At 42.8% G+C, this 17,306-nt stretch overlaps 1 protein-coding gene across 3 annotated transcripts in view; it reads left to right on the forward strand.

Moving 5' to 3' along the window:
• The first annotated feature begins 572 nt into the window (after positions 1–572).
• Positions 573–17,306, forward strand: part of LOC125889204 (Down syndrome cell adhesion molecule-like protein 1 homolog) — a 125,224-nt gene continuing 108,490 nt past the window's right edge. For 2 of the 3 annotated variants that reach the window (XR_007449423.1, XM_049576989.1), the window contains exons 1-2: positions 573–751; positions 12,424–12,744. Coding sequence is in view for 1 of the 3 variants with exons in the window: in XM_049576989.1 (XP_049432946.1) it covers positions 709–751; positions 12,424–12,744 (364 nt within the window). In the remaining 2 variants the exon portion in view is untranslated. Of the gene's footprint in view, positions 752–11,756; positions 11,893–12,423; positions 12,745–17,306 lie in introns of those variants that run through there. The other variant, XM_049576990.1, reaches the window with a different exon arrangement.

Raw genomic sequence — 17,306 nt, forward strand, 5'->3', positions numbered from 1 at the left:
TGACGCGCAGCTGCGCAGCGCAGCGCACATTCCCACTTTCCCCTTGAATGAAACTGAGGCTGAAGCTCCTCTGCGCTCCTGCTCCTCCTCACCTGGACTTCGCACTCCTCAATGCCCGTGTTCTTTTCTGACTTCACAATGGCACATTCAGTTGGTTTGGCTTTCACTCCCTGCATGTGCGCACCACTGCTAAGACAATGACAACAGATTTATGGAAATTCTCGAGTTGATTTGCATTGGAAATGCGCGCAGGCATTTCCCCCTCAACGGCTGCTTTGTTTTTAACTTCAACACTAAGAAACACGATTTAAATGATAAGTATGAGAGGATATTTTGAACTTTTGTAGCTGGAGCTTCATCAAGCTGCCGGATAAAAGCTATCCAGTGCGCGTAATAAAGTGGTTTCCGTTTGGTCCCCCGTTAGTGCGTATAGCTCACCTCTCCATCACGGCGCATCATTAGGATACCGGGGGTGGGGCGACAGCAGCCTGTCCCGGTAAGGGGAGGAGAGAACAGGGAGCAGAGGCGGTACTTTCTCCGCGGCTCGTTTCTCGGCGCTGGAGAGTGTGGGACCAGGGCTGGAGAGACCGCCGGGGAGCATTAGCAGAACCAGTCCAGCACGGAGCCTCGCCTGGCCGACCGCTGCGCCGTGCACTCTTCTTGGGGGACTGCACAACATTCCTGTGAAATATAACTGCTTTTAATGGCATGTGGCTTGTAACTTTACTTCTGCTGTATTCTTTGCAAGAAGGTAGGTTGGAATTGTGTCTCCTCAAGTGTTGCTTATCTGCATGCTCTCTCCTCTCCAGTGCAATGCTGAAGTTGGCTGTGCGTGTTTATTAGCTTATCAGGTTGATGAATGCTGTTGGAGTGAATTGATTGCATTCACAAAGGAGGGTCAGAGGTGTCAAATCAAACTCTAAATCACCTTTGGAGGAAGAGTGGTAACTTTTTCTTAATGTTTTTGAAATGATGTTTTCCTGATCTGCGTTTATTTTCCTCCTGAACGAGTGCTTGGACTCCTCCTGCGTTCCCAGTGTCTCATAATGATCAGCTGATAATACGATTAAAAACGATCAAAAAAATCTTATGAGCATAAAATCAATATACACTTAATTAGGAGGAGCAGTGAGGAAAAACCACGCGGAGATCAAAAGTGCACACTGCGTCCGCTATGATGAAAAAGACAACGGCATTTGCATTTTGCATGATGAATATGTGGAGGTGTCGTGAATATGGAGGCTGTTGAATAGGAGGAGAGGCTGATAAGGATCTGCAGGCGCGCGCACGGACAGACGGGCGACCTCGAGCGCTGATGCTGGCCGCAGCTGTAGGCTGTTTACTCGCAGAAGTCCAAGTGGGCAGAGGAGTTTAATGTATTTGCTGACTTTTTCTGCCCCGTCCCAACACAAATAAGATGTCAGTGCATGTGTGTGTGTTGTGTGTGCGTGCGCGCAGGGAGGGAGGGAGAAGAAGGGGGGGACCCTAGGGGTTAAAGCATCCTTTTTTATCAGCCAATTTTTTTGGAAGGAGCACTAAAATAGTGCATAAACACCAGTTTGTGTGTGTGTGCGTGTGTGCTGAAGTGTGTGTGTGTGCGGCTGTGTGGCTACAAGGGTCAATACATTTTATGAGAGACGTGTGAACTGATGCTGGGGGTATTGAGCGCTGGCCTGTAATTTGGAGATAATGTGCCCCAGTTGGATATTTAAAAGACGAGGCCATATATTACAGTTTGTTTCCTTTGATAAAATGTAGGAGTGTCAGTGTGTGCACACTCAGTTGTTATCATCCCTGGTCTAATTATTCATCCACCATTTTCTGTGGCACCAGATTCTACTGATTGGCTTCGCTCTAAATACTGCAGATGGAAGAGAATGATTCACTTTGCCTTTTTAAATATAAAATGATCCGTTCTTTTGTTATATGTGAATTTCTATCACTTCGTAACAACCACACAGTGTGAAAAAAGATTTTATTTTTCACTTGATTTTCATCCGTTTTTCTTTACGCACGGGTCTGTAGCTGAAGATGACTGATTATAAACCTTATTATTAATGAAAATTTAAACAGTCTTTAAGCATTTGTTTATAACTGTGGGCAGTACGCGTGTTTCATGGTCCTGGTCTCCATCATTGGCCTTGGCAGTGCCCTCTGCCAGGCTGCAGCTGCGGCGAGGACTTCTGTGCTGTTTTTGTTGTATGTAATTGGATTACAGGGTCTATTTCGATTAAACACACTGTACATCGCCCTGTCCCGTGACTGAACGAGATGTACTCTGTGTGTGTGTGTGTGTGTGTGCCTGTGAATGTGTGTGTGTGTGTGTGTGTGTGTGTGTGTGGTGAGGGGAGGAGGGTTGGGGGCTGCAAACAGCCACTGGAGCGGAAAGAGTGCTTGAGATGGGAGAGATGTAGATAACGCAGTGGAAAACAAACTTCCATTTTCCGTTGTTTTTCAGCGCCATGTTCCGCTCATTTTGCACGATTCGACTGTGATTTATTGTCTCGTGTGGCTGCTGTGTATTTTAGATGTGTATAATTTTTTAATAAACTTTATTTTAAGGGGGAAAGGTAGATCTATTATCATACATGCATATGCATTAGTACTGCGTATTTTCCTGGCTCGGCCGCGCCTCCTAGAATGGCACACAAGTCTCTGCTTATTTTAACACATCAGTATGGAAATATATTTCAGATCACACCACTGCATAATTTTAAGATAATTTTGTCTTTTTCCTCATCTTTTTTTTTTCCTGTCATTAATTTGACATTCATTTTGGTTATTTCTGACCGTTTGTTGCTTTGGTTTGGCTGCATATCAGCACACCTGCACCCATGAGTGCGGAGAGGAGGGGGAGAGGGAGAGGGAGAGGGATGGATAGATGGATAGATAGAGGGAGAGGAGGGGGGGAGGATGCACTCATTCTTCTTTGTCATGATTTGGGAGGTTGCTTGTCATTTTATGGAAATAAAATTGAGACAAACTCAGCTGAGGGCTGTGTGGGAATCCACTCTCAGGCCTCACAGGCCAGGAGAGGGCCTGAGAAATTGGAAAAGGCTTAAATAATTATTACAATTAATACATTTAAGAATGAGTCAGACAAAAACGACAGTCGCTGTGGTGTGGACTTTGAAGAGATACGATCAGTGATTGTGCAGATTTCAAGGAAAAAATGCCATGGAGTGATCGAGATGGAGTGAGAGCTCTTGCTATAATTATTTCATCAATTAATGTGATTCCGGTTTTATCCAGTTTCGGTCGACAGGCCTCCTGCAACACACACTCCACATTGAACTGAACGCTGTCTGCGTTACAGTGTTTCTGCAAAGATATAAAACACTTTGGCACCTATATTGTGTCTGCACTTTTTTGCATTTGATTGCGTAAACATTATGTTTCCCCCTTTTTTAAAAAAAATATTTAGACCCATAGAGTATGTGTGTGTGCAAGATGAAATGTAATTTATGCCATTTAATGTCTGTATATTTTTTTTTCCTGATTTCAGTAAGAACACACGAAATTCCACGACCATTTCACCCCACATTTTAAGTAAGAAGGGCGTCTGATCTGCTATAATATCACCTCTATTTTCTCTTTCCTTTACGAGGCACCCCTGTGTATTCTTGAGACCGGCCTGAGCCGGTGATCTGCGGCGTTGCAGATCACCGGCTGTGTGTAAATTTGGAATAAAAGTAGACACCGACTAGAGGAGAAGTGCTTGAAGGGGGAGCCCAGTAATTGCGGTATGAGTCAGACTCTGGTGGCTACTAGGCTACACCCGCACGATGCACTCAGAGATGTTGCGTCTGGATTGGACAACTGAGGCTTTAGTGGCTGATGGAAGTGGTGTGACAACAACTTAGGAGGGTTTTTTTTTAACCTCTTCTCCCTCTTTATCTGTCTCTATCTTTAAACACCACGGTGTAATATCCGAGTAGTTTTGGGGACTGTGAGGTGTGCTGTGTGGCATATAGTTCACCATTTTGATGGGAAGGAAAAGTGATTTGTACAGATGAATGTGCAGAAATTGGAGGGGGAGGGTATGTGCGTGGCAGTTTGGGTTGTTTTTCTACTTCTACGTATTCAGTAAAGCGCCCTGCGTAATTTCACTACAGAATTGTGCCAACATACGTATGAAGATGTGTTTGTAATGACTTCACACAGTCATACTGATCTGAGATTAATAATTTGGATGGAATTAACCTGCAACGTATCCATGGCGCACATGTCCAGCAGTGCATGATGATTTCTAAACAGTCGCATTAGGTCAAAACATGAAAAGCCCCCCTCCCCCCATGTCTTATTTCTCCGGCTCCGAGCCCCGCTGTGCCTGCACCACCTGTCAGTTTTCTTGGAGAGATACAGCTCCACAGTATAATAGCTACATGTCACTCTCAGGTTAACTCGCCTCCCTCGTTGTGCTCCGGCGAGCAAAGCCTGTTTTCATTGTCAAGTGTTGGCGCTGTGTTTGGCAGTTGACCCGTGCAGCGCAAACACGCTCATCAACACGTCATTCGGTCTCATATTCAGCCTGAACATTTTGTTTGTCTTAAACGTCTGCCAGTTGGTGTGAGGTGATCATTCCAGTTGTGGTACTGTCTTGAAGGCACATTTTAACACTTTTATCAAAACAGGAAATTCCAACAATTTTTGGTTAAGGAAAATAAGATTTTATGAGCGAACCATAGTGCACCAAAGGACTTGATAAGAGGGATAATCTTGCTTTTTATCCTATCCAGTTGTCACACACCACTCTCAAAAAACAATTCCCAAATGTCTGTTTATCATCACACAGCTGTAGATCTCATAGCTCATAGCAACAACATCGCTATTGCTCTAAGCTGTCACACAGAGGAGTGGATTCGCACCGCTCACTCAACAGGTTTTACGCACAACAGTAGTGTCCGGTAGCCCGGTCCCCTCTCCATTACGCACGGAGAAAGATTGACGGTCTTGTCTTGAATGACAAAAAGAATTCAACAATCTCACTTTAGCATCTCACAATCGATTCTGTCTTTCACTCTCTTTCTCCCTCTCTCCCGTTCTGCTTACCATCAAACAATTTATGGCCCTGTCTCCGAGGGAGAATAGGGAAAAAAAACACATCTCTACAAATCTGACACTCACTTCAACAACGGAAATCATCCTTTTGAAGTGGGAGATGTGAATTTCCAAATGCTGAAATGGCTGCCTAATATTTTACTGACACTGCATAAACGGTGTATAGGGGTTGTTTAACACCAACAACTCCCCCCTCACAGGGTTGCACGCATACATACAGACAGTATGCGTGTGTGCATGCGTATGTGTATTCGCATCACTAATATCATGCCATGCAGTTTGTCTTTCTTGAGTACAGTGTTTCTCCCAGTGAAATGACACCATGTTAGAAATGATTTCCTTTCTGACTGCACACAAAAGCAGGGAGACACATTGTCATGCAACCCCTAATGCATATCTCAATCTGGAGTCATTGTATAGTAAATGAGCAGCACCCTCTATCAGATATGATCATATCTTTTGCCTTTTATGTTCTGCCATTTTTCTGTAGCATCACTGCAAAGACTGTATTGCCACCGACTTCAGTGCTTCAGCTGCTATTTGGCCTGAATATGTTTTGTGTGCTGTTATCTGTAGTGCTACATGGTTCACCACATAGAAAATCTACTTGCCATTATGAACGTATATATGCAATCTGAAATGTATTTATGTGACTTTGTGTGTGTGTGTGTGTGTGTGTGTGTGTTTGAAGGAGAGAAAGAGTGAGAGCGGGGGGGAAGAAGGAGAGGGATTTATAGCCCTGTTTTTCTATGCACGTGATGGTATGAATCTGTGTGTGTGTGTGTGTGTGTGTGTGTCTGAATGAATGTAGATGAGACAGAAAAAGCTGCATTATGCATAGCGGTTCACCATAGGCAATATCCTTGCTTCTCCAGCATACATATTCATACTCCATTTTCATATCCACTGCAAAAACAGGAAGAAAAAGTGCAAATGTATTTGAGTGTACAGCAAAGAAAGATTTGAGTCAAAAGGAAACACAGGCAAAAAAGAAAGTGAAGGTTAAAAAAACAGTAAAATAAAAAAAAAGATGAACAAATATAGACAAAAAAATGGTGAGGCATTCAGCTGACAGGACAGATGTTTCTGGGGGTCTCACCCCATAACACTTTGACCTTCTTTATAATAATCAAGGCATCAAGGCTTGAAGAAAGGAATCAAAATACAGTTCATGATCGGATGAATGCTGATCCTTTGCTCCTTCTTTCTCCACTGGGGAATGGGTGAAAAGGAAGCCTGGGGCTATGAAAGGACTCCGATAAGCATCTGAGGTTAGATGTTGCCCAGATAAAGAAGAGAAACTGGGTTATTGTGCTACATGTTGTTTACATAAGATGTATACAGTTGATTATGATTTTTTTTTGTTTCCCTGTGGTGATCTGTACATTTTACTTGATGCAGCTCATTCATTTTTTTTCAAGTAATCCTTCTGATTCCGGTCAGATTTGTACACCTCAACTGTCAGATAAAATGAGGCCAAGACTCCAGGGATGACAAAAAAGAATTCCACTATTGTCCAATAACAAATTACAGCTGTGACCTGTCTTTATCGTGTCATGGATGACCAACAGCTCATCTGCTGCAGCCCGGGCACCCGTTATGCCCAGTGACAAAATGGGGATAGTTTATAGGCAGATGCGTCACCTTCCATCCTTCCTCTCTCCATTTTGATGTTTTGACATCAAACTCTTCACCTGTCTATGCGACAAGGCACGTGGTCCTCATTGTCATGATGGTCTTTTCCACAGGAGGCCGTAATCTGTGCAGAGTAGTCTCTGTGTGGTTGCACACATGTGTCTTTGTGTGCATGAGAGTGTTTGTGAACTCGGTGACCTGAATTCATACCACAGGACAAAGCGATTAGCCATCGCATCATAAAGCTGCTGCTTTTTAGAGGTTTTTCCTTCCGAGTTTGAGTTGTTGCATCCAAGCTGGTTTCAATCAGCTTGAGGCTGTTTTTGATGATATCACCTGATGGTTTGAGGGTTGTTTAATTTTGAAGAGATTATTTAGAGCATATTGGCAATAAGTAGTGGTTTCCAACCTGGGGATCGGGACCCTTAGATGGGATTACAGTGGAGTTGGGAGATAATTAACAGGCTAGGAATGGACAAAAGACATTTTTCTGCTACAAAAGATGATTTTATTCAGAATTCCATTTAATCCTTGTATTATGGGAAAGCTGAATCTTGTCAGGCCTTCAGGAATGATTCAGATAAAACAAGGAATAAATGTCTCTGCAGTAGACATTGCTTCATTTTAATGGGGTAAGTGCCAGAAGTTTGGGAACCTCTTGTTAAAAGCATTGATTCCCCACCAGAGATACTTTTACCCTACAGACCGAATCACAATGTTTGTGTACACTAACTCCTGCTTAGAAAACCCCTGCGTCACGCACATAAAATAAAATGGCAGTGAGTAAACACTGCCTCGATCGGTTAGTTTAAAGCCACCTTAAAAAAAGGTCAAACTAAAAAATAAACCAGTTTAAGTGAATGCTGTATTTAGAAGACGCTCACAGCTTTACCTTACTGTCAAGCAGCTTTTTCTGACGTTATCTCAAAGCCACCAGACTCCATTGACAAAAACAGTACTTATACTTTGCAGAACACTGGAGATGCTGGTCTCCCACTGCCTCGATCAGTTAATATGTGAGGTAGAGCAGTGAAAATATTCTAAATATAGTGTGCACTTAAACTGATTGGTTCATTTAAGGTGGCTAAAAAGCATTTTGCTGAGGCCTCCATCCACAGCAGTTCATTGCTCAGCTTCCATGCCAGATTTGGTTTATCAAGTACATAAAATAAGTGCAGCAGAAACATCAAATGTTCAACTATGTATCTTTTAACGTTAGTTATGGCTGAAAATGACAACAGAAATTAACAAGCTTGCCAGTTTCACAGATCTCCACGTTTGAAATCAGTTTTCCAGTTGTCTACCTGGAAGTGATAACTGTTGTTAGAGCAATTTCATGGTGTTTCAATCTATAGGTTACTTCTGCAGTTACCATCGTGTACCTAGAAAGATTGTGGAGTAACGCAGTGCAACACAAACAAAAACAAAAAATAGTGATTACAATTTCATTAAATGAATAAAGTTAAGAGATATCCACTTGTGATCTGATCTTTACCCAGTAAATGTCAAGCTAAAACAATCTGACTGCAGTTCCCAAAGCCAGGTTTTGCATGAAAATAGTTTCCATTGAGCATGAAAGTGAACATAGATGGTCACGAATGGTTGACACATCCAGCTGCATGGAAGTAGTATGAATACATGGATGAAAATGTGACCAAAACTACTAAAAAAGAGACTAAAGAGACAAATCCTTAACATGGACAGCTTCAGAGTCAACAACTTTATGAAAGCCATCCAGTTTGTCCAAGGTGTGTAATGAAAAGGGTAATTGAGTCCATTTGGTAGAGGCTTTTGGGCGTGCATCGGACAAAAACAAGACTGGGAACCACTTGTCTGAAGCACAACATTATTTTGGGATGTGAAAGTGTGAACACAGATTCTTATACAGTAGTAGTTTCTTTCAAGGGGGCTTTTAAAGCTAGAGTAAATTGTTTTTGTCATGAAAATATTCTGCCTCTATAAATAGCATTTGTCATCAGAGGGAAGCAGGTCACTGTCACTGGTACCGTCTGCTAATAGCTTCCTCCTTATTTGCTTGGTATGGAAACACTTCCGTGTGTTCCTCACCCAGCGGTACATGCTGGTGCTCTCCGTGGTGCTGAAATTGCAGATCAGCCAGCCTAGCAGCCTGTGAGAGTGATTGACATGGATTCGAACGGTAGGATGAATTGAACTTGACCTGAATTCCAATTTTTGAACGCAAAGGATCTGCTCCAATTTTAGCTGGTAGGCAGGAGAACAATGGCTCTCTACCTCCTCGGCATCTCCGCTGAGCCTCGAGCAGCGATCGCATCTCTCTCCTGCACACTTCAGCCTCTGCTGTTGGTGGAGTTTGACATCAAGAACTGAGGCAGTCATTTAACATTAACCTCTCTGTCCATTTGACCTCACAGACGCACTCACATACGCGCTTGCTCACGCGGTTGCATCCAAACACCTTTGCACCTGAGCACCTTTCCCCCAGACCAGCCACCCGTGTCCTGTCTACAATATTGCGCCGGCTCCCCGATCCCTCCTTCCTCTGCACACCCACACAGCCATGAGAACCAGGGAAGTCGGACATCGGCCTCCCACAGCAGTGCGATTACAGAGTGGATAGACTGTGTGTGTTAAATGTGAAAGGAGATTATGTGGGTTTAACTCTCTGCGTCTGGCATACAAATTCCAATCACACAACATTGCCTGTCTCTAGTGTGGCAGGAAAAGACGAGAGAAAGAGTCTTGGAGGGGTGGGGGGGTGAAAGAATGATGGCAGATTGGGAAATGCAAAGAAAAAGACGAGTAACTTGGAAAGATGAGATAGAGGGATGCAGACAGATGCATGAAGTGTCACACAACAGACAATGGCGGAGAGGGTGAAAATCACCGTATGTCAGTTTGGGTTTTATCCCTAATCCCTGCATTTTACTTTTGAGCCTTCTCTCATGTGATTCATCCCATTCATCTCATGTTATTAATGTCATTATGTCATCGCATGTTGCTATTTATACTGGACAGAACAGATATGAAAATGGTCTTTTGTATCAACCACTCATTCATGCTCTTTCCGTGTATTAAGAGCTTGAAAAAGACAGCCATTGGGCTCCTGTCTCTCATTTTACAGCGAGTTACTAATGATATCCATTGATGTAGAGGATCTGTAGAAATTACAGCCTAAATGACATCTGATAGTGTCTTTATGTCTCCATTGATGTGCCTTAGCCGACACCCTATTTTCTCCCAGTGCAGAAAGAATTAAAGAGATATGGCTAATCCAGGCATTGTTGACACAATCCAGGAAAAGGGATTAATTAAGTATCATTGTCTGAGAAGAAACTTCTCTGGCTTGGGGCACAGCGTCTTCCCCTGGCCTCTAGCCAAGCTGAGCTCAGCACTTCTTTACACTCCCTTACACCCCCTACCCCCCCTAGTCACAGCAAACACACACACACAGAAACACACAGATCTTAAGAGACACCTCACTACCCCACTCTAAACTGGAAGAGGGCATTTGAGAGAGAGGATATATGGTGGTCTATCTCCCCTAGGACAACTTATCTGGCTGTAGCTCTTCATCTGTGCCACAATACCATTGTTTTACAGCAAACATCTGTAGTATCCGGCTCCTCGGGCTTGTACGGCTACAGATAGTGAACAGTGGATATGACAGGCTCAAGCAGGCCTAAGAAGTGCAGCAGTTTGCTATCACGCCCGTGTGAGTACTTTGTTTTCCTGAATGACGGAGGATATCAACAGAAAAGACGAGGGTGGTGGCGGAGTCGAATTATGTGACCCATTTTTCCCTTCTATTGAGAGGCAGATTTCTAAAGGGCTCTCTGGACACATATATTAGATTAGAGATATTAGGATAATGCATATGGGATGAGATGGATGGCTGCAGTTTGGCACACAGGGAGGAAGTTGTTTGGGTTGAGGTGACCTGAATGCCTGGAGATCCAGCTTGTGTACTTTATGTGGGTGTCTGTGTAAGTTCTTGTTAGATCAGGCAGTATTTTAAGTAATATTGCAAAGTGAGTTATGCTTACCTTAAAATCCAGTGAACCAGTGAATTGACTCATGGAAAATATTGTGAATTCATCTCAGCAGACTGTGCCTGAAAAGAAAATAACGATATAGCTCAAGGACAAATCAGATATGAAGCATGGCAAATGGAAAATGAGTTTAATTAGTGAAATGGCACACAACTGTCGAGACATTTTGTTACAAATACGTTTAAAAAACATTCATTTGATCAAAGCTTTTAAACTTGTTTTTCTTTGAAGGAGAGTTTGGCCAGGTTCATGTTGTTTTGTGAAAAATGACCTGTTTAAAGTCAGTATTTTCATTTTTAAAACTTTCTGGCAAAAAGCTAGTTGGCAAATCTGCAGCTTCATCTGCATCTTGCGCTGGTGATATCATTTGGAGCCAGAGTCTGCACAATAGTGGTCGTTGCGTCGTCACATTCCCACCCATATACCCATCCAACCAGTTGCTAGCAGCAACACTGATTGCAAGCACACCCCCAGCCCCTTTTTTTATAGCATGAAATCACTAATTAAAGCCAAACTTATCCAGAAAATAATCACTTTAACATACAGCAGTGGGATGAGACCTACCAAAATTGACAGACACCATCTTTGGGAAAAATTTGATGTGTACATTGATCTTTTAGTTTGGCCCATATGCCAGCGGGCGGAGTTTAAAACATAAACTGCAGCCAGTCATTAGGGTGTAATTGAGATGTTTTGGCTTCACTTTTGGGAAACTGACATGTCCATCTTTATTATACCGTCATGATTGATGTCATTTATTTTAGTAAAGAATAGAGGCAGAAACACTTTTATAATACTTTTGCCGAGCACTCCTTTTACTATATCATTACTGTATTTGTGCACAGCTTGTGTGAACACTTTGTACTTGCATTGTGATGTTTCATCCTTGTTAGTTGTATGTAGGCGTAGGCAGCGTCACGTGTTAATACGTCAGTACATTATTTTCTTTTTATGCAGTGTTGTCATTTATTTCATCATCTGTTTCAAGTGTCACTTAAAGGAGCAGTGTGTAAGATTTTGTGGCAGCTAGTGGTGAGGATTGCGGATTGCATCCAGCTGAAAGTTTTTCCGGTTAGAATTCCTACAGTGTTCATTGATCAGGAGGTTCTTACTAGGAGCAGAATCATCCACAGAGGTCTCTTCCTCTCCAAAACAAATGGACCAGGTGATTAAGACCAGTAAAACACGAAATAAAGCAGAGTAGGTTACAAATCACTTCTCTGACTCTGTTCGGCACATCAGAGATGGTTCGCTAGCCCAGTGAATAAAGTAGTTTCACAATGTTTTTTTTTTTTTTTTTTTGGTGCTGCTTATCACGGAGGAGCTACTTACTATGGTGGTTAACACGAATAAGCAAATGGCCCATTCTAGAGCCAGGGTGTGGTTTGTCTGCTCTGGGCTACTGTAGAAACATAGTCGTGCAATATAGGACGAGGACCAACCCACTATGTAGATATAAACATACTCATGCTAGGTTACTGAAAACATGACAAGTCTAATTTTTTAAGTGATTAAATACTAAAGAAGACATACTTACATTCCAACACACTGGACCTTTAAATAATTACCATTTCAGTTATTCCTCAGCAGTGCACTTTCATTGCGCACATGCTCCCCACCTGATGTGTGAATGCTGCCTTTATGTCTGACACTTACCAACTGACTAACTCTGTCTCCCCTTCTCTCATCCTAACAGTCAACAGTGAGGATGTTGTCTCTACGCGGCTGTACTTTGTGAACGCCTCCCTGCAGCGGGTGACCTTCTCCAGCTCGGTGGGGGTGTCCCTGCCCTGCCCTGCGGGCGGCGCCCCCCATGCCGTCCTGCGCTGGTACCTGGCCGCCGGAGACGACATTTACGACGTGCCCCATATCCGCCACGTGCATGCCAACGGCACCCTCCAGCTCTACCCCTTCTCCCCCTCCGCCTATAACAGCATTATCCACGACAACGAGTACTTCTGCACTGCTGAGAACCAAGCAGGCAAGATTCGTAGCCCCAGCATCCACATCAAAGCAGGTGAGGGTTGGACACACTGGATGCAAACTAAGTCAATGGTCAAAGGGAACTTTACTAGTTTTTCTTACTAACCACATCAAAACTTTTAGGACTCTGCATGCACTTTGAAGGACTTTTGAATGGTGACATTACCTTAGTGTAGCAAAGATTTCGAATGTTTCTTGAATCAAGTAATGCATCCAGAGATATGAACTGTGCACTATCCCTTTAAGGAGTAATTAAACACTGCCGTTTCCCCTTCTCCTACATGTATTTGGAAATCAACCAGTAAGGTGGGGAGTGTCAGCGGTTCAGCCCTATGCTAAGCTAACTTAATACCACCTCCATTTGGCTTGCTATTGCTATTTAGAGTGACATAGTGAGAGTGCTGACAACATTTAGCCAAGTTGGCGGCCCCTGCCAGACACAAACGAGTGATGCTGATGCAGTGTTCATCACAGGGTCCCCCAAAAACATTTGTACCAACACTTCATATACAATGTGTATGAATGTATTGTGTTAACAACTCAAAAAAACGTGTGTAATTTAAAATTATGTCATAACGAAGAGAGTGGCACAGCAGCACTTTTTCTGGATTCCACACTTTTTGCTCCAATGATATTAACTCATTCTTAGACTGGCCCAATCACAAAAGGTGCAGTCCAACATTTTTGTATTGGAACTTCATTAAGATGAGGGACTCACAAGAGACAGATTAAAATAAGAGTGGTCAAAATTGAAGCACCTGAAGCTGAGATATCTTGACTTTTTAATCCCTAGTATGGGTCAGGCTTCAAAAAGCACTGAATCCTACATTTCCCATAATGCCAACACATTCTCACCAACTCACAGATACTGACACTTGCTCGGTGATCCTACTCATCATAATCAGTGACGCGTTAGGTACCCCTACTGTGCCAGTTTTTGCCACCCAGGGATGGCAAGTCAATTTACGCTTGCTCTATACATGTCTTTTCAAAATAAACTTCCATGCTCACAGGAGGTTTACAGTTTTTGCTAGTGAAATATATACAGTCTCTTTTAAAATGAACTCAGAACGGCAGTTTTACACTTCGCTACTTCCCTTTAGGTTTAGGCAACAAAAGCACGTGGTTAAATTTAGAGAGAAACATGAGTGTTTGTTACTGACATAATGTGATATCATGTAATACACTTAACGTGCATCAGGTGATGTACGTTGCTAGCATAGTATGCTACACATAGCAGCACACTACGGTGCTATTAAAATAACTCAATTGAGTCAATTGGTTTTACACTGACTCTTGGGTGGAAGTCCAGAGTTTGTTTGACCCATCCAAGTACACTCCTGCCTGCCCTCTGAAGACTTTCTAGCTCTTCATATTATGGTAGTTGTTTAGAGCGTCAAAAAATGCCAAAGACTTGTGCGTCTCATACTGCTGCTAAGGGGTGTCCTTATGCGTCGGTGTCTGACACCCAGGGCCACTGACCAAGCGTCAGTATTTGACAAGTTGCGAGTGAGATTGGGTTTTTTAATGCAACCCAATATTGTCTTTCATCAGACCCTCCGTAACTGGTAATGTTAACGTCTTTCAATCTTTCAAACAGCTTCGGTTTGTCTAACGCCCAGTCTGAGGTAACGCTGGTGACATCATGAGGGTTGTTTTTTCAGACTTTGAGAACTTCTCTAGCAGCCACAGATGACATTTTATAGCAGGTAAACTGATTATCATGTGTAAAATTGGTGGAGTGCCCTTTTAAGATCGCTAGGCTTACATACATAAATAATATCTTTGTTATCAAATGTATCACTCTGCCACATCTTTATAAAAGTGTGTCTTACACCCAGCTAATAGCAGTGATACTGACAACAGTATCACCTAGCTGCGGCCCAGCACCTGCAAATACGGTCACCCAAACGGCGGTCGTATTGGTATCCTAAACCAACACCTTCTCTCAGTGGGGGTGAAGTGTCTCAAAGCGCAGCGTCTTGACCCTGTGTATTAAAAACCCTGTAGAAGACAGACACGCAGCCACATAGACAGTTGGTGTGGTGACCTGTCCGCACTCCCTGCCAAGGTCAAAGCTGGAGAGAGGCGCTGAACACACTGAGGGAAGGTGTTACTGCTCTTTCTCTCTCTCTCTCTCTGTCTCTCACACACACACACACACACACACACACACACACACACACACACACACAAACATCATAAACACATGCATATGACCTAATGTGATACACACTGGATACACGTGTATACAACAGACATGTATGTTCACATGCATATGCACATGCACGCACCCACTCAGACACACACACATACACACACTCTTACGTGCACACCAGCCTGTGCGTAGCTCATGCCAGCAAGCCTCCTGTCTCCCAGTCTCTCCATCTGTCCATGGACTGGAAAGTCCCCTAACTACACACACACACACACACACACTCATATACACACACATATACGTGTGCACACACACAGAGCCATTTTCGTCAAGCTGGCTCTTGGTGTTTAGTTGCCAGCTCTTTGTCAGGGTGTTTGGCAGGGAAGATTTTGGAGAGTCAGCTACAGACATGGAAAGATGTGAACAGAATCATGAAAAAAAGTGGATTTTCAGGTCACGGTAATAGCCAGGCAGACATTTTGACTGTGTTGATCAATCCTGCATGAAGAGACAGTCAGCAGTTCCCTGCACCACACATGGATACGAACAAAATTATTCCTGCAAATGCTGCCGGATTCTCTTCCTCGCCACCATCACCACACACACACACACACACACACACACACTCATAAACACACCCATATGGCCTGTGTGGTCCCTAGAGGAGGACAGTCCCTCCAGCGTGAGAGTGACCTTCTAGCCAGCCTCAGTGTTGGGATGACCTTCCCGCCCAAATAATTACAACAATTAATCAATTAAATGCTGAGGCAACCACAACTCCACAGCTCCATAACCAGGGCTCACGTGCATGTGTGTGCACCTCATTACCTCCAGAGTCCTACACAACACACACACACACACACACACACACACACACACTTACTCACTCACGCACATACACAACCCTGTAGTTGCCATGGGCGACAGAGGCGTGAGCGCTAGGGTGTGGCATGCCCTGTCTCAGGTGGCGCAGGAGAATGATGGCAGCTGACAGCTCGCAGTGTGACACCCCCCCAAAAAATCTGCCCCACCCCCACTCCCTCTCGCCATCCGTCTCGTCCTCCCTCCCTTCCGCTCTCTCCCCTTTCTCTTCACATCTTCACATCTCTCTCTATCCCTCCCCCTCTTTCTCACCCTCTCCCATGCATGCTGATTGTGGGCCAATAATAGCACTAGCACCTGTCTGGATGGCTCTACATTTATGAAAATCACTATGTGGGCTGCTTGTTTTCCTGTATATGTTTTAATTTGGCTCTCTCATTGCGGCTAATCTAGTTTTCTGTATTTATTTTTACTTAAGCTTCTCTGACAGCATCTTTCTGAACACTAATCTATCACACGCACTTATTGTTTGGTTAAAAATGTAAAATTGTTTTATTTCAGAATGAGGTTTGACAGACAGCTAAAAAAGTATATGGTCTTTATCCTGAACTGGTTCGTCTTCAGACCATGCCTGTCTTTGCAGTTTTTAGCCTCTTGACTACAAATCATGTATATTTACTGCTTTTTAAATGCATGTTGTAGAATTTATGATTTTTTATATGTCTTTAATTTTATTTATGGCATAAAAATGGACTAGCAAACTTTTGAAATTTGCTTGAGTGGCTGCTGCATCACATAACTCGCTGCAGTTTGAAGTCCAGATTGTTCTGTCACAACAATTATATAACGAAGACAGAATGAAAGCAGGCTTCATGTTCACTGTGATGCATTACACAACTCAAGTAAACTTCAAGAGTCTGCCATTTAATTGTCACACCATATGGAAATAAACTGAATCCAGTGAATGCTTGGAAGGAAGGAAAATTACACTTAAAAATATGACCGAATACATAATGTTTTGGAAAATGCGTGCCTTATGATTCAAGGTAAATGATATTTGGTTTTGAAACAACATTAGAAAAAACTATTTTCACCCGTAGTTTTATTGTAAAATTAAAAAAAAATTGAATGTAAAATTAATTGTAAATACATAATTCTGTATTTCTTCTTTAATATCCCAGTTACTTGGTCCATACTAACTTTGGCCCTTTAATGTAGATTTTCAAAAAAACCCAAAAAACAACACATACTAATTATTAGGGATGAATGAGTACATGGTTATCTGTACCCATACAACTAACTAATTTATCTGTACCTGTACTTGCAATGGGTGGAGCTTAACCCATAAGTGGGTGTGACCTAAACCAGAAATCACAGGGGCATAATGTAACCTAATAATGTTGTTATTTTAAGCCAGAAATTGTATGGGTTTTTCAGAAGTTGCTATATTTAGTATTCATTAGAAAACTATTTACAGAACTTCAGATAATTTTTGATCACAAGAGTAAGACACTGAACGCAGCTACGCAAATGAGGATTTCCCGTCATCATCATCATGGATATTGATGCATTTTACTCGAATGATAACCGTATTTGTAAAAAAATATATTATCTGT

The sequence above is a fragment of the Epinephelus fuscoguttatus genome, linkage group LG5, assembly GCF_011397635.1.
Source record: "Epinephelus fuscoguttatus linkage group LG5, E.fuscoguttatus.final_Chr_v1".
Classification (NCBI taxonomy): Eukaryota; Metazoa; Chordata; class Actinopteri; order Perciformes; family Serranidae; genus Epinephelus; species Epinephelus fuscoguttatus.